The sequence below is a fragment of the Tupaia chinensis genome, unplaced genomic scaffold (genome assembly GCF_000334495.1).
Source record: "Tupaia chinensis unplaced genomic scaffold, TupChi_1.0 Scaffold139484_1, whole genome shotgun sequence".
Classification (NCBI taxonomy): domain Eukaryota; kingdom Metazoa; phylum Chordata; class Mammalia; order Scandentia; family Tupaiidae; genus Tupaia; species Tupaia belangeri.
Window position 1 is genome coordinate 908,690 of NW_006199369.1, and position 24,181 is coordinate 932,870.

At 40.3% G+C, this 24,181-nt stretch overlaps 1 protein-coding gene across 1 annotated transcript in view; it reads left to right on the forward strand.

Annotated features, from left to right (window-relative positions):
• ABCA13 (ATP binding cassette subfamily A member 13) overlaps positions 1–24,181 on the forward strand; it is a 500,786-nt gene that overhangs the window by 433,842 nt on the left and 42,763 nt on the right. Inside the window, 2 exon segments of the mRNA XM_014593022.1 lie at positions 5,569–5,703; positions 11,576–11,679. Of these exon segments, the coding sequence (XP_014448508.1) occupies positions 5,569–5,703; positions 11,576–11,679 (239 nt within the window).

A 24,181-nucleotide genomic window follows, 5' to 3' on the forward strand; every position in this document is an offset into this window, starting at 1 on the left:
GACAGCTCAGAGGATGTTGCAAATAGGGACCCCCAGAGTGGCAGTTGCTTAAGGCACATTTTTACCTTTTCTGCACCTCATTATGGAGAGTCTGGGCTGCTCCTTGAATTTATGGATTCTGAACTAGAAGTAGAAGCAAGTGGCTTATGTGATGCATTTTTAATTACATTCTGCAGGAGATGAACATCCGGGGACTCACATGAGACAAAACTAATAGCCATCGTCTTCACTGGTCCATGAAAATTCATTCTCTGTGCTGTCTTTATAATGCTTCAGCCTTCATTCCTTATTTATGTCCTGAACTTTACGTGAAACTAGAACAGAATATCTCCACACCATTGTAGGGAATCCGGACCCTACCCACCTCCCTTATTAATAAAGCAAAGGTAATTGACTCCCCCTTAGGAAATAGGGTAGTTAAACAACGATTGGAATCCAAGGCTAATTGTTGGCTCTGGTTTTAATAGGTGTTCCTGTTTGTCAGTTTCCCCTCGTTAGGGTTTGATTAAAGAGGCGGATGCTTGGCAAATGCTATGATCCGGACTTTGTTTTCCGGGGGAAATGCACGTATAGAAAGGCTCTTGTTAATACAGTGACTTGGCGCTTCCTGCCTTTCCCAGCGACTGCCTTCTGATCCTCAGCTGTTTTACAGCCTTGTTTTTCTGAATGTCAGCACTGAGAAAAGTTACTCTAATAGTTGCCAGTTAGCAATGTCTTCCTTTCTTCAATACAACTGCAACTGATTTTGCAGACAGCACAGGAACTTGCTCCGACAGAGATTTCTAATATGCCAGAATACTTTTCCGTCTATTCCTGAGGGAGTTGGATCCCTGTCTGGTGTATCTCCCTCTCCTCTACATTTTGGAAATATTTATAATGTAGAACAGGCATATCATCTATCCTGAGGTGCTGATGACAGGGTGACTGGAAGGAATTAATTTAAAATAATAGAAAAATGGGGTCAGCAGGTGGCATAGTGATTAAGGTGCTGGCCTCCCATGTGGCCAACTACAGTTCGAGTGTCAGGGTCAGTGCCTTGAAACTCACTTCAGGCTTGTGTGTGTGCATGCCCAAAGTTCCAGGATGAGAATGGAGGAGAAGGGATTGTAGCATGGCCATTGTGATTTCTCACTTTCTGTCTCTCTCCATCTCTCCTGCAAGCACACACACCTTCTAGCAAAAATCTCTCTCAAAGTAATAATACTACTACAAAATGATCATCTCAGCAACTATTCGGTATATATTTTTTAAAGTTTATGGTGTTTATTGAGAGAGAGTAACAGTTTCACTGATAGGGCCTCTCCACAGCATGATTCTTCCTCCATCCTCCCAGCCAGCCAGGCTCATAGGCTCATGTTCAGATGGACGCAGGACCCGACGACCCTGGGCCTTCCATGTGGCTTCAGCACAGCTCAATAACCTTCTACCACCTGCACCACTGTGGCTGGGCCTCATTTTAGTACTTATTCTGTGGAGAATTATTCTAAGTATTTACAGCAACTTCATGAAAGAGAGAAGGTGCTTATTGTCATGTTACAAATGGGAGTATGGAGGCATAGCAAGGTCAACTAACTCAGCCAAGTCATGTGGTTAGTATGTAGCAGGGTTTATTCTGAAACCCAATAAAACAGCGTTAGAGTATATGTTCTTGGTTGGGATATCGCTCTGACACTTAGTAATTAATGCAGGTTGCTAGAAGTAAAAACAGAGTTTCTAGTGGAATTTCTAAGAGCTTAGTCTTAATTTTCCTGGCTCTGGAGTGGCTGAAGAAGTGGACATTTTGTGGGGTTAGCAAGTGATTCACTTGACATGAAGCTTTTCTTATTGTGTGACTGTCCCTTGCTCTGGAGCTGGGTCTCAGGTGTGTACCTGACCCCAATACCTCCAGTCCTCCTAGATATGGTAGGTGGTTTCTTCTGCCTGTCTGCTAACGTGGGTTCTTTTTTCTAGGCTGTTGTTATTTTCCCTGTGATTTGAGCAGCTGTTTCTGTGTCCTCTGAGATTCTGGGACACCCTTGTACCTGCTGAGTGGGTCCTCCTAATGCAGCCTCTAGGCCCCGTCTCCTCCCTTCTTCAGACCCACAGAGCCTGAGCCCTGTGCTAAGCTCCACCTGCCTCATAGACCCACAGATGACCTTGTTCCCAGGTTTCTGGTCATATCTGTGTACCACTGCATCACTCTCCCCATTTCTATTTTGGTTAAAATCTGAAAATCCCTACCAGGAAAAACCCAGACTGTATCTGGTTTCTCATTATCTAGTCTCTAGATGTGACTTTTATCTTGAAGTTTTCTTCCATTCGCGGTTTTGCTAGAAGGAAGTAGAAGTTATAGGAACAAAAGAGACAAGAAGGTGATCTTCAGAGGGAAGATCTAAAGAGAGACCCTTGCAGCCCAGACACTTAGGTACAGGCAGTAGTATACTGTGCTGCAGTTCTGGAAGCCACATGGCTACCTCAGGTTCAGATCCGAAGTTGACCTAAAACACAGCACCTATACCTAAGATCCTGACTAGCTAAGAGATATAAGAGAGGGGATTGCGGCTTGATGAGAACTTGTTAAAGATACCTCTTTCTTGGGAACCAGCAATTAGCGTAATGGCTATGTCGCTGGACTCCCACGTAGTCAACCACAGTTCGCGTCCCGGACCCGGTGGCTTAAAACTCATGCCAGGCGTGCGTGCGTGCCCAAGATCCTGAGAGGAGAACAAAGGAGAAGGGATTGCAGTGTGACCATCCCCCCTGGGGGGTGATTTCTCGCTTTCTGTCTCTATGTCTCTCTTTGTCTGTCTGGCAAGCACACATGCCCTATAGTGAAAACCTCTCCAAAAAAAAAAAAAAAGATACCTCTTTCTCATTCTCTCTCTTAACCCTTTTCTCATAAAAGACATAAAATAGGGACCAGCAGATAATGTAATGGCTATGTCTCTGGACTCCCATGTAGTTCGAGTCCTGAACCTGGTGACTTAAACTCACACCAGGTGCACATGTGTGCATGCCCAAAATCCCGGGAGGAGAATGGAGAAGGGATTGTGGCATGACCATCCTCCCTGAGGGGTGATTTCTCACTTTCCGTCTCTCTGTCTCTCTCTGTCTTTCTGGTAAGCGCACACACCCTATAGCAAAAATCTCTCTCTCTCTCTCAAAAAAAAAAAAAAATCAACTAAAAAAATAAATAAAATAAATAAACTTTAAAAAATGAAAAGTTGGCCATCAGGTGGTATGAAAGTTAAGGCACTGGGTCCCACATGGCTGACTACACGGTTGAGTCCTAAATCCAGCAGCTCAATAAACACACCAGGCACATGTGTGTGCACCCAAAAAAATTCTGAGAGGGGAATGGAGAAGAGATTGAAGCATGGCCTGGCCATGGTGGGGGACAGGGGCAATGATTATGTCTCACTTTTCCTCTCTCTCTGTCTCTTTCTGGCTAGTGTGTGTGCCCTACAGGAAATTAAAAAAAAAAAAAAAAAAAAAAAACTTTTCCCATTTAAAAAAAAAAAAAAAAAAAGCTTTCCATCTGAACTCTTTGGCTCCTTCTTCCTACTTAGCTACTCATTCTGATCTTCAATGACAAGGAAAATTTTGAGGTGGTCATCCTGTGTACTGGTGTAAAAATTTTGACTTTGGAATCCAACAGACATGTCTGTGAATTCTGAGCAGTTTAATTTGACTCAATGATATAAACATTCTTCTCTGTGCCAAGCAGCCAAACATAATTAAGCGCTGGGGATATAAAACTGAGAGAATCCCAATCTCTTGCCTTAAGTACATACAATTTCTAGAGCTTTAATGGTACAAAAATATCAAATACTAGAGAAAGACCCTGTAAACTCCTGACATTTGGGAGAGTGGAAAGTATTTTGTCAGCCATAATTGCTAAGGCATTTTGTTTGCCAGTATTTTGACAGTGGTGCTGAGTGCAGAGAGACTTCAACAAAATACTTATTAGGCCATTTTCAGTTATTTTTCTGAAAACATGACATTCAGAAGGCAATAGATCAAACTGATACATTTGTTCCTGTATATTCGGGGTCTTTCCTGTAGTTAACCAATCCAAGACTTGCAGGCTGCAGCATTTAATCTTTTGTGACACTGGGAACACAAGGCATAGGATTCCTGGATTCATAAAAATGAGTAATAATAGCTTGGCGAGTGTGTTCAAAACTTTCCTTATCATCCTTGGGAACCAGCAGTTAGCGTAATGGCTATGTCGCTGGACTCCCATGTAGTCGACTGCGGTTCGTGTCCCGGACCCGGTGGCTTAAAACTCACGCCGGGCGCGTGTGCGTGCGTGCCCAAGATCCCGAGAGGAGAATGGAGGAGAAGGGATTGTGGCGTGACCATCCCCCCTGGGGGGTGATTTCTCGCTTTCTGTCTCTCTGTCTCTCTCTGTCTGTCTGGCGAGTGCACGCGCCCTACAGTGAAAATCTCTCCAAAAATAAAACAAAAAAAATAAATAAATAAAACTTTCCTTATCATCCTGAGGTGCATTTCTACAGAATTAGGGGCCTTTCTTATTTAAAAAATTTCATTACCATTTTCCAGATTTTTTTTAATGTATTACTAGTTTTTAAATAAGAGAGTAGATAAAAATTTATTTCCAATACACAAACATATTATGTTTTCTTTCCTTTATTGTAATGTTTTTAATCATCAAAATTATTATATTTCCCCAATTTGTCATTTTTTTCTAGACTCATCACTATTCCTGTTTGCTTATTTGAAAAGATCAGGCTTTGTGCAATGTTTATTATGCTCTTGGGTCCCTCTTTCTCTTGTTTCCATTCTTATTCAGTTTCTTCTTTTTATAAAAAAAATTATTTATGATTTTTTCCTATTGCCTTGTTTACATGCATTTGCCTTGTTTACATTTTTGTGTCTGTTAATCATTTATTTTTCCATTCCCTCCTCCCTGACCCCCCATTTCTTCACTATCTTCTTATTGGCTCACTTTTCTCAGCTGTCTTAATCTAGATATTATTCCGGGCCCAGTTTTGAGTCTGTACCTATTTTCCCCATCCTGCTACCTTGAGCTGCAGACTTGAGCATTCTGATCACACTTAGATGTCTCCTGGCACAGAAACTCCCACCCGTTTGCTCTCAACTACTCCCTTTATCATGAAGGGAGATGTTCTAGGAGATGTACTGATGCTCCTTGACTTACGCTGGTGTAATATCTCAATAAGCCCGTCCTAAGAGGGAAACATCATAAGTTGAAAATGTGTACACTACACTTAACCTATGGAGCATGATATATAGCTTAGCCCAGCCTCCCTGAATCACGCTCAGAACACTTACTTTAGTCTACATCTAGATAAATCGTCTAGCACAAAGCTGATTTTATAATAAACTTATAAGGAATTGTCTATCAAAATTCAAAATCTGAAGTGTGGTTTCTACTGAATACATATCACTCTTGTACCATCACTAAGTCAAAGTTTAAGTCAGGAATCTGTACTTGGCTGGATATGTGAGGTGTGGAAGGAGCAAGGGTCACAGCTGAGACTCAGGTGTCTGGTGGGCACTTCAGTGAATGGAGGTGAACTCACGGGCGGTTTTCCTCTCCAGGTTGCCAGAGACCTTGTGAGGCGCTTACACCTGGAAGCCCATGCAGACAAACTTGTGACCACGTACAGTGGGGGGACTAAGCGGAAACTCTCCACAGCCCTGGCCCTGGTGGGGAAGCCTGATATCCTTTTACTGGTGAGTAGCAGAAATTTCACTCACAGTCTAATGTCTTGAAATAAGATGTACATCGCATGTGTTCTTGTGAGCTTATTTTAACCTATCAGAGTTCTTCCAGGGAGTAAGGTCAGCAGTTGTTATGTGGGTTCTATGAGCTACTAAACTTTTGCTCTGATATAACATTTCATAAACAGGATGTAAAATATCATTGAGTTTTACAGAAATGAAACTTTTAAAAATAGATTCATTTAGATTTATCAAATTGAAAATTAAATAAAATTTTATCATCAAAAGGGTATTTTAAAAGAATATTAGAATTCACCTATAATCTAACGACCACTATGTGGTTTCCCTATAGCATATCATTTTAAGTTCTTTTCTATTAGCAGATATGTGTTGAGTATCCCTTATCTAAAATGCTTGGAATCAAAGTTATTTTGAATTAAAAAAAATTTTTTTTTTTTGGAGAGATTTTCACTGTAGGGCACGTGCGCTCGCCAGACAGACAGAGAGAGACATAGAGACAGAAAGCGAGAAATCACCCCCCAGGGGGGATGGTTACGCCGCAATCCCTTCTCCTCCATTCTCCTCTCGGGATCTTGGGCACGCACGCACACGCGCCCGGCGTGAGTTTTAAGCCACCGGGTTCGGGACACGAACCGCGGTCGACTACGTGGGAGTCCAGCGACATAGCCATTACACTAACTGCTGGTTCCCAATTTTTAAAAATTTTAAAGTGTTTTCATATACATGATGAGATACTTGAGGATGGAACCTAGGTCTAAACATAAAATCCTTGTTTTGTTTTTGTTTTTTATTTATTTATTTATTTTTGGAGAGGTGTTTGCTATAAGGTGAATGTGTTCGCCAGAAAGACAGAGAGAGAGAGAGAGAGAGAGAGAGAGGCAGACAGAAAGCGAGAAATCACACCCCCCAGGGGTGTGAATGGTCATGTTGCAATCCCTTCTCTTCCATTCTCCTCTTGGCACCTTGGGCATGCATGCACATGCGCTCAGAGTGAATTTAAGCCACTGGGTCGAGGACTTGAACCGTAGTCGACTACGTGGGAGTCCAGCAACATAGCCCTTACGCCAACTGCTGGTCCCATTGTTTGTATTTCCTACAGACCTTTTATATATTGCCTAAAGGTTCTTAATATGATATTTTTTAATTGAAGTGTTTTGATTATATTATGAGATCATGTGAAAATTTTTACTTCTCGTATAAGGTTGGTGTTCAAAATGGCTTGGATTTTGGAACATTTTAGAGTTTGGATTTTCAGATTAGGGTTGCTCAACCTGAGTATGTTTGTCAGAGCTGTAATGACACCCAATACAGCAAATCCTAAGGGTGGGTGTCTGGCGTGCAGGATGAAATTGACGGGAAAAGCAGGGAAGTTAATTACAGCAAAAGAGTAGCTTATGTGCAATGGCCTTGAGACAGGTAATCTGTGGCCTACCTGGATTGAAAGTAACTCAGTATGGCTGGATCAAAGCATTAATTGATAATTGTCAAAAAATAAAGCCAACTATCAGGCATTTAAAAAACAGCTGAAATTGATGTAGCTGAATCCCACATGGCTAACTGTACAATTTGAATTCTAGACCTGGCTTGAGAAACACCCTGGCGATGTGTAAGTGTGTGTGTGTGTGTGTGTGTGTGTGTGTGTACCCAAAATCCCAACAGGAGGGAGAAATGGAGGAGAAAGAATTGTGGCATAAATATCCCCCATAGGGTGTGATTTCTTACATTCTGTCTCTTTTCAGGGAGTGCACACACCCTCTGACAATTTTTTTTTTAAATAGCTATAATTGTAAATACAAGTTACTGCTCTTGTGCCATAAATTGGATTGCCATCACTTGAGTACACCCCACAGCTTTGCCCTTATAAAAGGTCTCAGGGGTGTCAAAAGTATGGCAAATAATGTAGATTATTTACTTTTTTTCTGTTCTTACTCATCAAATGAAAACAGCATTTTCATGGGGGAATTAATAAGGACTCAGAAGACCTGTGTTAGAATATGGTTCCGTCATCTACTGCTTGTCTTCTCAAAACTTGCCTTTCACTTGCTTGAAGTTCGCTTTTGTAAGTTGCAAACTCATGTACTATTGCATAATTTCGTATTCTGGAAACAGATCACAAACTAACATTTGCACAACTCTGTAGTTTTCAGATTATACTTTCCTTTCATGATCAGGCGTGCTGTGCTGAAGAGTGAACAAGACTGAGGCATTCTTTACCTTCGTCATACCTTCCCCATGCTCAGCCGCTCACAGTTCATTCATTTGGTTGGACGAAGGGGCCTCTGCTCTGGGACTGTGCTTCTGGCTCACCGTGGACTCTAACATTCCTCTTGTTTTATTTGTCCTTTCCTTGGGATGCCAAGGACTCTGGCATAGTGATCAAGATGGGGATTCTGCAGTCTAATTGACCAGGTTCACACTCTGCTTCTGCAGCTGCCCAGCATGTGACCCTACATTCAATGCCTGCTCCTCATCTGAAAATAGTCCTCAAAATAGTCTACTTCATGAAGCTATTGCTAGTGGTAAATGAGACAGTTCATGTTAAGCACATAGCCCAGTGTTCAGTACATGGCAAACCCATCCTGGTCGTTAGTGACCACAATGATGGTGAGTGTTCAGAGCATCAGATTAGAGAGATGCCTTTGAAGTTCTCTACAGAGAGACAGGAAGTGCCTCTCAGTAGCACAACGTAGGCACCAGGAGAATTGGAAACTACACACTGAAGTCTCTAATGCAAGATCACACCTTTTATTTAACGCATTTTTATAACTAGCATATGTTTCGCTTGATTTTCAGAGAGACCAGGTGTTTGTTTTCCTGCTCAGTGCCTCTTGTTTTCTTCTCACTTGCTATCTTTCTTTGGAGAGGTTGATGACCCTAAGGCTCTTCAGAAAAATGCATTTAGTACTCCGTGACTGCAAAAAGCACAGACAGGCATGATATGCTTTGGCAAGATTTTTCTCAAAAGTGGTTCAAATGATAAGTGTTTCAGTATTTATTAAAAGGGAACTCTTTAGCTTCCAAGAACTTTCAGTTTATTTGATCTCACTAGATAAATGAAACCTTTTTCTGCTATCGTATCCCTTTCTTGTGGATATTATTCCAAAATTTTATGGAGGTTGAGAATGTACTTTACAAAGTTGGCATCCCTAGCCAGACTGCAAAGAGAAAGTAAGCTGATATAAAGATGTATCCCTATGTGGCTTTCCCCCCAGAAATTGGCAGATTGCCTTTCTTTTTTAAGACTGAATAGAATTCTATATTATATATAACACACACACACTCACACACACTCATATGTGTATGTATATATGGGTGTGGTATAAAAGTACATGTTCAAGGGTCACATCTATTAAAGTTTATTCTTTACTTCTGGGAAAAAGAAAGAGAGAGGCATGTCCCATAGGATCCCCATGCTGCCATACACTCCAGTTTCAGATAACCAGGATCATAGGCATGGATAAATGTGCCCGATGTGCTCAGGGAGGTCCCAAGACATGAAAACAGGACCTTTTGCATGTTGGTCCAGTTGCCCTGTGTATTCACATGCCAGCTTTTTTCCCCCTAGTTAATTTATCTGTCATGGAACATTCAGATTATGTCCACATTTTCATAAATGCGAATGATGCTGTGATGAACATGATAGTACAGGTACCTCTTCAGGGTATTGATTTTATTTCATTTGCATATATTCCCAGAAGTGAGACTGCTAGATCATATGATTTATGTAGCATTTATAATTGTTATTGTTATTATTGTTTAGAGAGATTTTTGCTATAGGGCACGTGTGCTTGCCAAAAAGAGAGAGAAACAGAGAGACAAAAAGTGAGAAATAACCCTCTGGGGCGATGGCCACACCACAGTCCCCTCTTCTCCATTCTCTTCTTGGGACTTCGGGCATGCACTCACACATGCCTAGCATGAATTTTAAGTCCACAGGTCCAGGGCTTGAACCATTGTCAATTATGTGGGAGTTCAGTGACATAATCATTATGCCATCTGCTGGCCCATATTATTATTATTTTATTATTATTTTTAATGGGGAATAGCAGGTGGCATTGTGGTTAAGGTACTGGACTCTCACATGGCCAACCATGGTTCAAGTCCTAGACTTGGTGGCTTGAAAATTATGCTGGGCATATGTGTGTGTATGCCAAAATCCCAGGAGGAGAATAGTGATTATCCCACCTGGGAAGTAATTTCTCACTTCCTCTCTCACTGTTTCTCTCTTTCTTTCTCTGGTGAGCACCCATACTCTAACAAAATCACTTTATTTCTCCTTAGTTTTTTCTTTTGTCATAGGGCACATGCACTTGTCAAAGACAGACAGACAGAGTGAAAATAAGAAATTATACCCCAAAGGGAAGTGGCCATGCTGCAATTCCTTCTCTTCTATTCCCTTCTCAGGATTTGGGGTATACACACACGTGTACCTGGTGTGATTTTCAATCTGCCTTTCACGGTCGGCCATGTGGGAGTCCCGCACCTTACCCAATGTGCTACTTGTTGGTCCCAGCAGTTTTAATTTTATGAGGGAACTCTAAACTATTTATCATAAAGCTGTAGCAGTTTAAATTTATGCCAATAATGTACAAGAGTTTTCTTTCCACCGCATTTCTCCCAACATGTTCTGTTGTATTTCTATTTTCATACCAGAGTGCCTGTGTGCATAAGACACAGAGAGAGAAAGCATCCTTGTATCTCCTAATAGGGCTGGTCACACCATATGCTTTTTTCCACTGTCACCCAATATAAGAATATTGAGGAAAGTTCTAAACTCAGTTTCTCCTGTATGCTCACTCATAAACCAAAATAGAAGTCTTCAGTGATCAGACGTGTGGAGGTTTTTCCCCAGACACCAAACAGCCAGTTAGTTTTGCAGTGGCTACCAGCTGGTGTCCCATAGTTCAGTTCAGTTCTTTTTTTTTTTTTTTTTGGATAGGTTTTTGCTATAGGGCACATGTGCTCACCAGAAAGACAGAAACAGAGACAGAGAGACAGAAGGTGAGAAATTACCCCCCAGGGGGGATGGCCACACCGCAATCCCTTCTCCTTCATTCTCCTCTCAGGATCTTGGGCACGCACACACATGCACCCGGCGTTAGTTTAAGCCACTGGGCATGGGACTCAAACCATGATCGACAACATAGGAGTCCAGCAACATAGCCATTATGCCAACTGCTGGTCACAGTTCAGTTCATTCCTGATGCTGTGTCTCTGGAGATGGTGTTAGCCCCACTGGTAAGGGCTCAATCTCCAAGAGACCTCACTTCAGATTTCATCCCAAGCCCCCAGTTGTTTTATTGTGCTTCTGACCCACTGGCTATAAACTGGGGTTCAATTGAACCCCACCTTGAGTTCAATTAATTTGTGAAAGTGGCTCATAGAACCAGGGTGACACTAATTTATGTCTACTGGCTTATTATAAGAGACTTACAGAAGGTGCTGAAGAATACCAAATGAACAGATGGATAGTGCAAGGGATGGGGAAGATGCATGGAGCCTCCGGGACTACCAGAAGCTCTCTGAACCCTGCCGTTTTGGGTTTTCTGGAGATTTCATTACATAGGCACTATCGATTAAATCATTGGCCATTTGTGACCAACTTAACCTTCAGCTCCTCTCACCTCTCTGGAAGTTAGAGTGAGGAGAGGACCAAAAATCTCAGACCTTAATCCTGATGTAGTCTTTCAGGTAAATAGTCCCCCTGCTGGGGACCCCATAGGGACTGCTAGCCATCAGTCAGCTCATTAATGTGAAGTAAACACTTAAGCTGTGAAGGATTTTAGGCTTCATAGCCAGAAAACAGGGCAAAGAGCAAATATCTTTCATAATAATACATCACGTTGTGTTTTCTTTCCTTTAGGATGAGCCCAGCTCAGGGATGGATCCATGCTCTAAGCGCTACCTCTGGAAAACAATAACGAAGGAGGTTGAGGAAGGCTGTGCTGCTGTGCTCACCTCCCACAGGTGAGCCACACCCCGTCCTGTGGCCAATATCTGAGCAAGGCTGAGAGCCATCGTCCAGGGCCAGGCGTGGGATCACACCAACATTTTGTGTAGATTAGGACACTGAGCAAAGAGATGAAATAAAACCATGATGACCCAGCAAGCAGGTGCAGAGCTAGGACTTGAACCCAGCATATGTGACCCTGCCTAGTCCACTGCTGCTGTGCTATGGTCAATGCTGGATGTCCCCACTCAGCTTGTTCCAAAGGATCTTTCACCTCTTTTACATCCAAGACCTCTTATCTCAGCAGGTGGAATTAGCTGAGATGAAACTTAACAGGTTACTGATTCAGGTCTAATATTTTCTTCACCACAGAGTTAATTTTATAACTAGACTTCAAAACCATTGTCCTCTTTTTGACTTTATGATATCCTGTTCTAGACCACACAGCAATACAAATGCACATTCATAAACCAGTTCATAGATGTGAGTGATATGACTTGGGTAATAAAAATCCTGACAAATCCAGCCTATGGCCTGGTGGTTAAGAGAGCAAGATCCCATATGGCCAACTACATGCTTTGAGTCCTAGACCTAGTGGCTTGAAAAACATTCAGAGCATATGTACATGCATGCCCCAAATCCTAAAAGGGCAGGGAGGAATGGGGAGAAGAGTCCGCAGCATGACCAAGCCCATGGGGGGTGCTTTCTCTCCTTTCTGCTTCTTTTCTATGTCTCTCTTCAGTGAGCACACAAACCCTCTGGCAAATTAAAAATAAAAATCCTGAAGATATAGTGGCAATTAGACTTTAACATTTAGGTTTGTTTTCTGTGTATGCGTAAATATAATATGCTGTGTGCAAAATGTCAGGAACTACTAGAGATCTAAGATTTTATCATCTCATCTCTCATTTAAAAATCCCAAACCTAGGATACCATTGATTTGCTTTCTTTCTCTATACATGTGCTTTTATGGGTATTTTTTATTAATGGGATTATATAATATATACCTGACTTTTTCATTTTTCGTAATGTTTTTGAAGTTCATCCATGTGGTAGCATGTATCAGTCCTTCATGCCTTTTCATGGCTGAACAGTATTCCATTGGCTAGCTTTTGTTTATCTACTCACTGAACAACAATGAACAGTCAGATTATTTCTAGTGTTGTTCTATTATGAATAACATGCTATGAACAGTCATATATATGTCTTTGTATGTATGATCATTTTTTTTTTATTTTTCTTAAGTAGATTCTTAGGAGTTGAGTAGTCTATAATGCAATTCACCTATTCATTCTCCTGTCCTACTTAACACTGGCAACACAAGACATTTTCACCATCCCCCATTTTTTTGGGGGGGAGAGGTTTTTGCTATAGGGCGCATGCACTCGCCAGACAGAGAGAGACAGAGAGACAGAAAGTGAGAAATCACCTCCCATGGGGGATGGCCATGCCACAATCCCTTCTCCTCCGTTCTCCTCTTGGGATCTTGGGCACGCACACACACGTGCCCGGCGTGAGTTTAAGCCACCAGGTCAGGGACTCGAACCACGGTTGACTATGTGGGAGTCCAGCGACACAGTCATTATGCCAACTGCTGGTCCCCACTGTCTCCATAATTTTTCACCTCAGAATGTATAGTTGAAATTCTACAATATGTAGTCTTTTGAGATTGGTTTCTTTCTCTTTCTTTTTTAATGACAGAGGGCATGTGTACTCATAGAGACAGAGAAAGAGAGAGTGAGAAAACACTCCCCAGTGGAGCATGGTAACACTGCACTCCCTTTTCCCTTCCTCTGTCCTGTTAGGATTCTGGGCATGCACACACTTGTACCCAGCATGTTTTTCAAGGTACAAGAACTGGGATTCAAACTGTGGTCAGCCATGTGAGATCCGGCTCCCTTAACCACTAGGTTATGGGGCCAGCCTGAGATCAGCTTCTTTTACTTAGTTTCCTTCATGTATTTTGTTTGTTTGTTTGTTTAGGTTTTTACCATAGGACAGATGAGAAGGTAAGAGAGACAGAGGGAGGAAATCATCCTCCAAGGGGGAAGGCCATGCTGCAATCCCTTTTTGTCCTTTCTCTTAGGGTGTTAGGTACACATACACATCTGGCATGATTTTCAAGCTGCTAGGTCTGGGACTCGAATCATGGCCAGCCATATATGAGCTTAGCCCCTTGACTACCATGCCACCTATTGGCCCCACTACATGTCTTCTTATGGCTTCATTGCTCATTTCACTTTTTTTTTTGGGGGGGGTGCAGAGATTTTTGCTATAGGGCATATATGCTTGCCAGAAAGACAGAGAGAGACAGAGACAGAAAGCGAGAAATCACCTCTCAGGGGAAATGGCCACACCACAATCCCTTCGCCTCCATTCTCCTCTTGAGATCTTGGGCATGCATGCACACACACCTGGTATGAGTTTAAGCCACCGGGTCCAGGACACGAACCACAGTCAACTACATGGGAGTCCAGCAACATAGCAATTATGCCTGCTGCTGATCCCCAGCTCATTTCACTTTAACAGTGAGTAATGTTCCGTTGTCTGGGTGTATTAGAATTTATTTATTAATTTACCTACTAAAGGATTGCTTAGTTGCTTCCAAGTTTTGGCAAATATGAATAAGGCTGCTATAAATACTCGCGTGCAGGCTTTTGCATGGATATACTTTCAACTCCTTTGGGTAAATATAAGGGTGCATGATTGCTGGACTGTGTGGCATAGAAAGAGTATATTTAGATTTGTAAGAATCCCCATTTTTATTTGTGTTTTTATCTTCCTACATTTGAGTTATAAGAGTTCTTCTACACTAGATATTCTTATATTCTGGATGCCAGTTCTTTGTTGGGTGTAGGATTTGGAAATATTTTCTTTAAGTTTATGGTTGTCTTTCCATTTATTGGTTGGTGCTTTTGGAAATGTAGACTTTTATACTTCCATTTTGCATAAGTTTAATTTACCTTTTTGTCCGGTTTGTGCTTTTGGTGTCATATCAAAGAACTCATTGTTCAAATCAAGCCATGAGGATTTTCTTGTATGTTTTCTCTTAAAGTAGAGTTTTAGCTCTTGTGTTTAAGTCTGTGATATATTTTGAGTTTTTTTAAAATGTCTATAAGGAAAGTGTCTAAGTTTATTTTTATGCACATAGGTCTCTAATTGTTCTAGTACTATTTCTTGAAATGAATATTCTTTCCCCTGTCTAAAGAAATAACAAAACTCTAGGACCAGCAGATGGCATAATAGTTATGTTGCTGGACTCCCATGTAGTTGACTGCAGTTGGAGTTTTGGACCTGGCAGCTTAAAAACCTCATGCCAAGGACCAGCTATTGGCATAATGGCTATGTCATTGGACTCCCACATAGTTGACTGCGATTTGATTCCCAGACCTGATGGCTTAAACTCACACCAGGCGTGTGTGTGTGCATGCCCAAGATCCCAAGAGGAGAAGGGATTGTGGTGTGGCCATTCCCCTGGGGGTGTGATTTCTCGCTTTCTAGCTCTCTGTCTCTCTGTGTCTTTCTTGAGAGTGCACACGCCCTATAGCAAACCACCCCTGAAGAGGGCCCACGCCCTATAGCAAACCCCCCCCCCCCAAAAAAAAAAAAGCTCATTCCAGCATACATGCATGCATGCCCAAAATCCTGAGAGGAGAATGGAAGAGAAAGGATTATGGTGTGGTCAGCTCCCTTGGGGAGGGTGTGATTTCTCACTTTCTGTCTCTGTCTCTCCAGCAAGCTCATGTGCCCTATAGCAAAAATCCCTCTCAAAAAAAAAAAAAAGTAAATAAATAAATAAAAGAAATAGTCAAACTTTATAAAATATTTTAAAAGTTTAATTATAGCAAAATTATAAGTGACCATAACCAGTGAACACAATCCTGGTAGCCATTAGAAAGTGTTCTGGGAAGCTTAGGTACAACAGCTCTTTCATGTAGTTTTGAGAGCAGGAGGTACAAGAAAACTGTTAATCAACATACAGAGTTTTTATATTGTTCTGGCCCATAAAAGAGAACATTTAGAAGAAGAGGCTTACAGTTATAGGTGGGTTTAGAAATTACAAGGTTAGTAACTAGATAAAAGCATAGTTTTTTTTTTTTTCTTTAAAAGATTCAGAGATGGCAGGAAATAATATCTGAGCTTACCTTTAACAGATAAGAAGACCTGTCTATGCATTCACTTGACTACCTGAGTCAGGGCAAAGGGAGCATCTCACAACTGCTGGACCAGTGCAGTCTGTTATCGTAGTAACTGCCTTGGGCCTCTAGGAAAAATTTAAAACAAAGGAAGGTGTTTAGTTTCAGTCCTCAACCCTCGAATTGTCATGGAACCTTGGTTGGAATCAGTTAATCATAATTGTAAGAATTTGTTTCTGGAGTCTCAATTCTTACACATTGATATACACGCTTATCCTCTTCCCAACAAATACTGTCTTGATTTTGGGGGCTATCAAATTTTGCATTCAAGTGGTAGAGTTTCTCAACCTACTTTTTTATATAATAATTTTTATTCACTTGAAAATATTTTCCAATTTTCTTTCTTTTTCTTTTTTTTCTTTAAGAGGGATTTTTGCTATAGGCACATGCGCTCATTGGAGAGACAGAGATAGATAGCAAGAAATCATCCCCCACACACAAGGGGGATGGACACACTGGCAATCCCTTCTCCTCCATTCTTCTCTTGAAATTTTGGGTACACATTCACACATGTCTGGTGTGAGTTTTAAGCCACCAGGTCTGGGACTCAGTTTGTGGTTTACTACGTGGGAGTCCAGCAACATAATCATCATCTGGTGGTCTCACTCTTTTTTTTTTTTTAATTATGCTTTATTTAGAACTATTTTATTTTTTAATGCTTTTGCCATAGGGCATGTGCACTTGCTGGAGAGACAGAGATTTCCAAACATTGATGACTTTCCAGATTACTTTCTGTTGGCCAATTCTAAACCTGTTGAGATTAGAAAAAAATGTTTTATGTTATTCCCATCCTTTTAGATTTACTAGTCATTTTTTATGTTCTCCTCTAGCAATTACAATTTTTTAAATGTAAAGCAGCAGATAGTAAATGATATTAAGTTATTTTTCTACAAGTCACATGATCTCTGCTGCATCTATTTAACTCTGGTGTTATAGACCAAAAGCTACCACGGGTATTAGGAATGAGTAAATGTGGTCGTATTTCAATAAAACTTTTTGAAAAAAATTATTAACATTTATTAAGGTTTTTTCATTTACTATTATTTTTTAATCTGACCAGAGAGAGACATGGGGAGAGAAAGAGAGAAGGAAAGTGAGAAAGCAAGCTGCCAAGTCTGGGACTTGAACCATGGTTCACCATGTGGGAGTCTAGAATCTCAACCACTACACCACCTGCTAGCTCCTCAATAAAACCTTTAAAAAAATTTTAGGATTGATTATTTAATTTCATTTATTCATTAATTTATTTTAATTTGACCAGAGAGAGACACACACATAAACACAGACACACACACACATACACACACACACACACACACACACACACACACAGAGAGAGAGAGAGAGAGAGAGAGAGAGAGAGAGAGAGAGAGTCTTCCCAACAAATACTGTCTTGATTTTGGGGGCTATCAAATTTTGCATTCAAGTGGTAGAGTTTCTCAACCTACTTTTTTATATAATAATTTTTATTCACTTGAAAATATTTTCCAATTTTCTTTCTTTTTCTTTTTTTTCTTTAAGAGGGATTTTTGCTATAGGCACATGCGCTCATTGGAGAGACAGAGATAGATAGCAAGAAATCATCCCCCACACACAAGGGGGATGGACACACTGGCAATCCCTTCTCCTCCATTCTTCTCTTGAAATTTTGGGTACACATTCACACATGTCTGGTGTGAGTTTTAAGCCACCAGGTCTGGGACTCAGTTTGTGGTTTACTACGTGGGAGTCCAGCAACATAATCATCATCTGGTGGTCTCACTCTTTTTTTTTTTTTAATTATGCTTTATTTAGAACTATTTTATTTTTTAATGCTTTTGCCATAGGGCATGTGCACTTGCTGGAGAGACAGAGATTTCCAAACATTGATGACTTTCCAGATTACTTTCTGTTGGCCAATTCTAAACCTGTTGAGATTAGAAAAAAATGTTTTATGTTATTCCCATCCTTTTAGATTTACTAGTCATTTTTTATGTTCTCCTCTAGCAATTACAATTTTTTAAATGTAAAGCAGCAGATAGTAAATGATATTAAGTTATTTTTCTACAAGTCACATGATCTCTGCTGCATCTATTTAACTCTGGTGTTATAGACCAAAAGCTACCACGGGTATTAGGAATGAGTAAATGTGGTCGTATTTCAATAAAACTTTTTGAAAACAATTATTAACATTTATTAAGGTTTTTTCATTTACTATTATTTTTTAATCTGACCAGAGAGAGACATGGGGAGAGAAAGAGAGAAGGAAAGTGAGAAAGCAAGCTGCCAAGTCTGGGACTTGAACCATGGTTCACCATGTGGGAGTCTAGAATCTCAACCACTACACCACCTGCTAGCTCCTCAATAAAACCTTTAAAAAAATTTTAGGATTGATTATTTAATTTCATTTATTCATTAATTTATTTTAATTTGACCAGAGAGAGACACACACATAAACACAGACACACACACACATACACACACACACACACACACACGCACACACGCATGTTTTTCATTGAGGACATAAACTGCAAATTCAGCCATGTGGGATCCAGTGCTCCAACCACCATGCCACTTGCTACATACTACAATCCTTTTTCCTCCTTTTGTCCTTTCCATTGGGCCTTTTTTTTTTTTTTTTTTTTGCAGTGTTGCTGGTCCTCACAATTTTTTTAACAACAAAAAAGGATAGCAGGTGGGCCAGCAGGTGGCATGGAAGTTACAGAGGTTGGATCCCACATGGCTAGCTGAGTGGTTTGAGTCCCAGACCTGGCAGCTTCCAAAACACTCTAGTCACATGTGCATATGTGCCCAAAATTCCAAGAGGAGAATAGAAGAGAAGGGCTTATGATATGGCCATTCCCTCTGGGGAGTAATTTCTCATTTTTCCTCTCTCTGTTTGTCTTTCTCTGTCCCTCTTTGGCAAGTGCATGCGCCCTACAGCAAACTAAAAAAAAAAAAAAAAAAAGGGCAGGTTAGAGCTGGACCATGCACCATAGTTTTCCACTCCTGGTTTACCACATAGTCCATCCCAGAGAATGGTATATGAGTGCTTTGGATTCTGCAAGTCTTGTGGAATGTTGCATGTATCGCAACTTAGGTTGAGAGTGTGCAGTATTCCATGTTACTGTGAAGTTTTTAATCTTTGCTCAGGTGTTCTATCAATATTGAAAGTAAAATATTGACATCTTTAAGAATTACTATTGAGGGACCAGCAGTTAGCGTAATGGCTATGTCACTGGACTCCTATGTAGTTGACTGTGGTTCACATCCCGGACCTGGTTGCTTAAAACTCATGCCAGGCACATGTGCGTGTGTGCCCAAGATCCCAAGAGGAGAATGGAGGAGAAGGGATTGCAATGTGCCATCCTCCCTTGGGGGGGGGGAGGGTGATTTCTCACTTTCTGTCTCTCTCTCTCTTTGTCTGGCAAGCACATGTGCCCTGTAGCAAAAACCTCTCCAAAAAAAAAAAAAAAAAGAATTACTGTTGGTTCTGTTCTCTTCCATTAAATTCTGCTAACATTTTTGTCATGAATTTGAGGCTTTGTAGTTACTTATATATATGTCAATACTTGTAATCTTCCTGTTATTTTCACCCTTTTTATCCTAATAAAATGTTCTTTTTTTTTGTCTCTACTAGCATTTCTTCTTTTAAAGTCTGTCTTTCCTGAGAATATGCCACTGCTCCTCCCTTTTGTTTTTACTTATCTGGCATATTGTTTTATATCCCTTTACTGTCGAACAATCTGTGTCTTTGAATTAAAGGAATGTTTCCTGTAGATGCATATAGTGGGATTTTGCTTTTTTTTTTTTTTTTAAGCTCTACTTACTTGCTTCTTCTTTGAGAGAGGGAGAGAGAGGGGATTAAATCACTCCCAGTAGTGTCCTTAATGCTGGGGTTCACTCCCAGCCTCAGTCAGGTATGACAGAACACAACCCAGAACCTTCCCACATGGCCTTAGCATGGTTGGCACCACAGTGGTTGGCCAGATCTTTTTTTAAAAATCCAATCTGTCAATCTCTGCTTTTGAATAATTGTTGACTATTATAATAATCACTGAAATAGTAGAATTTATATTAGCTATTGTGCTATTTGTTTTTTTTTTTTTTTTTTTTTTTTGCTTTTTTGCTTTTTTTTTTTTTTTTTTTTTTTTTTTTGTCGCCTATCTTTTTAATGTCTCTGTTCCTATTTGGCTCCTTTATATTTAGTACATAATTTTAAGTGCAATGTTTTTGATATTTTAACTGTCTATCTAGCTCTCTATATATTTTAAAATAGGGCACATGCACTCAACAGAATGGGTGTAAGAAATCATCCCCTAAAATGTATGGCCACATCACAATCCCTTCTCTATTCTTTCAGGATCTTAGGCACACATGATTTTCAGACCACCAGGTCCAGGACTTGAATCATGTACATAGCAGAACCTGTAGGATCCTGTGCCTTAACCTCCATGCCACCTGATGGTCCTTAACTATATATTTTTAAAGTTTTTCCTATGATCCTTCTAGGGATTATAATATGTACTTTATCATATAATCACTAACTTCATTTAGGTAAAGTATTGTAATTATGCCCTAATATGTCTCCCTTCCCTCACTCCTTTTTTTGTACTGTTCTTATCATAGATATTATGTTTTATATGCTCTGATCCCAGTAACTTAAAAATAGTACTTTGTACAATCTTAACTCTTTTGAAGAAGGTAAGAAAGATATAAGAAAAATATATTTGTAGAATCATTTAATAATTTATATAATTATCATTTTTTTGAGAGGTTTTTGCTATAGGGTGCATGCGCTCGCCAGACAGAGAGACAGAGAAACAGAAAGCAAGAAATCACCCCCCGGGGGGATGGCCACGCCGCAATCCTTTCTCCTTCATTCTCTTCTTGGGATCTTGGGCACGCACGTACACATGCCTGGCATGAGTTTAAGCCACCAGGTCTGGGACTTGAACCGCGTTTGACTACATGGGAGTCCAGCGACATAGCCATTATGCTAACTGCTGGTCCCTAATCATCATTTTTAATGCTATTTTGTCTACATGGAAAATTTTGTCCATTATTAAATTAAAATTTTTTCTGGCCTTTTGAATCTCTCTTCTTCTTTTTGTTCTTTCATTTCATGTATGTTGGAAGGCCTATGTCTTACTGCACAGATCTGTGAGCTTCTGTTCATTTCTTTAAAATTTTGCATTTTTCTATTATTAGATTGGATTTCTTTTATTAGCCAGAGGGCACATGTATTTGCCAGAAAGAAACAGAGAGACATAAAGAGAGGATAAAGCACCCCAGTGGGGCATAGTACTGCCATAATCCTTTCTCCTCCACTTTTACATCCTGTCAGGATTTTGAACATGAAAAAACATGTACCTTGGGACCAGCAGGTGGCATGGTGATTAAGGTGCTGGACACTCCCACATGGCTGACCATGGTTCAAGTCTTGGACTTGGTGCCTTGCTTTCTCACTTCCTCTCTTTCTTTCTGTTTCTGTGTGTCTCTCTGTCAGATTATAAATAAATAAATGAATAAATAAAAAAAAATTGAGAAAACATACACCTTGGGACCAGCAGGTGGCATGGTGGTTAAGGTGCTAGACACTCCCACATGGCTGACCATGGTTCAAGTCCTGGACCTGGTGCCTTGCTTTCTCACTTCCCCTCTTTCTTTCTGTCTCTGTGTCTCTCTATGTCAAATTAAAAATAAATAAATGAGTAAACAAATAAAAACAATTTGAAGAAACATGCACCTGGTGTGATTTTTCAAGACACCAGGCCCAGGATTAAAATTTACAGTTGACTTTATAGGATTCAGCCTCTTTAACCACTAGGCAATGGGTCTGACCCTCAGATTAGATCATTTTGTTTTATTTTAATTTATTTTATACATTTAATCACTATATATCACTTAACTTATAAAGTGAATTAACCCAACATGAATACACTTCACACCAGTCCAGTTGAGGATACTAAACATATAATCATCAATAGGTAATAATCCATTTCTATGCTTCATAAATGTCTTGCCTCTCTACTTTTCTCCTTAATTTCTTTCCTCACACTCCACTCCTCACCTTCTCCCACCCTCTTCCCAACACCATTTCTAGTATCCATAACCATTTCCCCTGTTTCCATACTCTCTAAGCTTTTGATTTCAGCCACAGAATGCAGATAGTCAGTATATATTAAGTAGAGAAATACAGTGTCTCTCTTCCATAGCCTGGCTTGTTTCACTCAGCAGTAGATCTTCAGGTCTTCCATATTGTCCACTTTCTATCAAATGCAGGGCTCTTGTTTTTATTTTTTATTATATTATTTTTAATTTTTTTATGGCTGAGTCATATTCCATAGAGTATGTGTGCCACACTTTTTCAATTCATTCATCTGTTTGTGTACTTTTGAGTTGGCTTCATGTCTTAGCAATTGTGAATAATGCCACAATAAACATGGATGTGCAAATACTTTTCTGACTGAGCATCTCTTATCCTTTGGTAGATAACTAAGAATGGAACTCCTGGGTCATATGGTAGTTCTATGTGTAGGTCTTTGAGGAGCCTCCATATTGTTCTCCACAATGGTAATTTACATTCCCACAAAGTGTAGGAGAGTTCCCATTTTACCACATCCCCACCAGCACTTATCATTTTTTTTTTTAATCTTAGCCATTCTGACTGGAGTCAGGTAGTATCTCTCTATGGTTTTCTCTGCATCTCCCTTATGATGAGGGATGTTGAGCATTTATTCATATGCTTTTTGACTGCTCATATGTCTTTAGAGAGTTGTTTGTTCTGCTGATCTTCCCATCTTTTAATTGGGTTGATCATTGTTTTTTTTGGTAAGCCACTTGAGTTCCCTGTGTATTCTGGTTATCAGTCCCTTATCTGAGGCATAATTTACAAAAATATTCTCCCATCATATGCTGGAGGGTGTGTGTGCTTGCCAGGGTTGGGGGAGGGGAAAAGAGAGAAGATGTGCAAACATCCCCTACGGTGCCTGGCCACACTGCAATCCCCTCCTTTCCATTTCTTCTTTTTTTGATTTTGGGCATGCACACATATGCTTGGTATGTTTTTCAAGCTGCTGAATCCAGAATACGAACTGTGCAGTTGGCCATTTAGGATCTAGCTGCCTTAACTACCATGCCACTTGATCGGCTCAATAATTTTTATTGCTCAATCTTCAAGTTTACTGATTCTTTTGCTATCTTAAATCTCATGTTGATACTTCTAAGTGACATATTTTTAAAAAATTTCATTTATAGTACTCTTCAAAGGAAAAATTTGTTTAGTCCCTTTTTAAAAATAATTTCATCTCTTTTTCAGAATCTCTTTGTGTTTCTGTTGTCATAATCTTCTTCAATACTTTAAACATAGTTCCTTTTATTTTTTAAACATCTAAATATATTTATAGTAGCCATATATATAAAGTGTGTACATGACTAAGTCTAGCATCTAAAAACACTTAAGAACAGTTTGTACTGACTGCTATTACCCCTGAGTTCAGATCACAGTTTCCTGCTTCAGTGTTGTAAATTTTGCTAAAAACCGGACATCTGGGATAAATGTAGAGGCTCTGAGTTCTGTTTCCTCCTTCCTCCAATGTTTCGTTGTTGCTGTTTGTTTATTTGTTTATTTTTTTTCAGTCCGTTGTTTGTCTGTTTTATTTCTTTGGCCACATTAAGTTTCTGTACTTCTCTCCCTGCAATGAGTAGCTACTGATACCTCTACTCAGTTTTCTAATTGTTTGTGTTTTAAGTTTTTGTTCAGTTTTAAAGGTCAGCTGCAGAGGAACCACTCTTATTTCTGCCTAGGCTAGTTGCCAGCCAGTGGTAAGGCAGAGGTTATGCTCAGTCACCCCAGGCCAGCCAGATTTTTGTCGGCCAGTGGGTCTGTGTGTGTATAGTGGAGAACAGTGAAAGGTCAGGCCATTTTCAAGTTGACCTAGTTTTACTGTGCTCTTTTGTGTGCCTTCTATGTGCATGTGGACAGCCTCTGGGTTGACAAGTACGCCTGTCCAGGTCCTCTTTGGGCTCTGCTGCATGTACATGTAGCCTCCAGTGGCATTTTAGTTTTGTAGAAGCCACCCCAGGCCAAATTCTGGAGATGTTGTCATTTCCTGTTTGCTCAGCTCCAAGGTCGTTATGAGGCGATGCCACTGGGCATGGACATCACCCTTTGGTACAAACTGCGTGGACCCCCTTCACCTCTGACAGGCACTGCTGATCCTTGTGGTCTGTCCTTTCCTGCTAGGAGCTGCATGTTGAAGTGGAGAAGAGATGAAAGCAACTCACGGCTAGAGTGCCCAGCTTGCCACTCGTCTCATTTCCAGTTTAACGAGTTTTT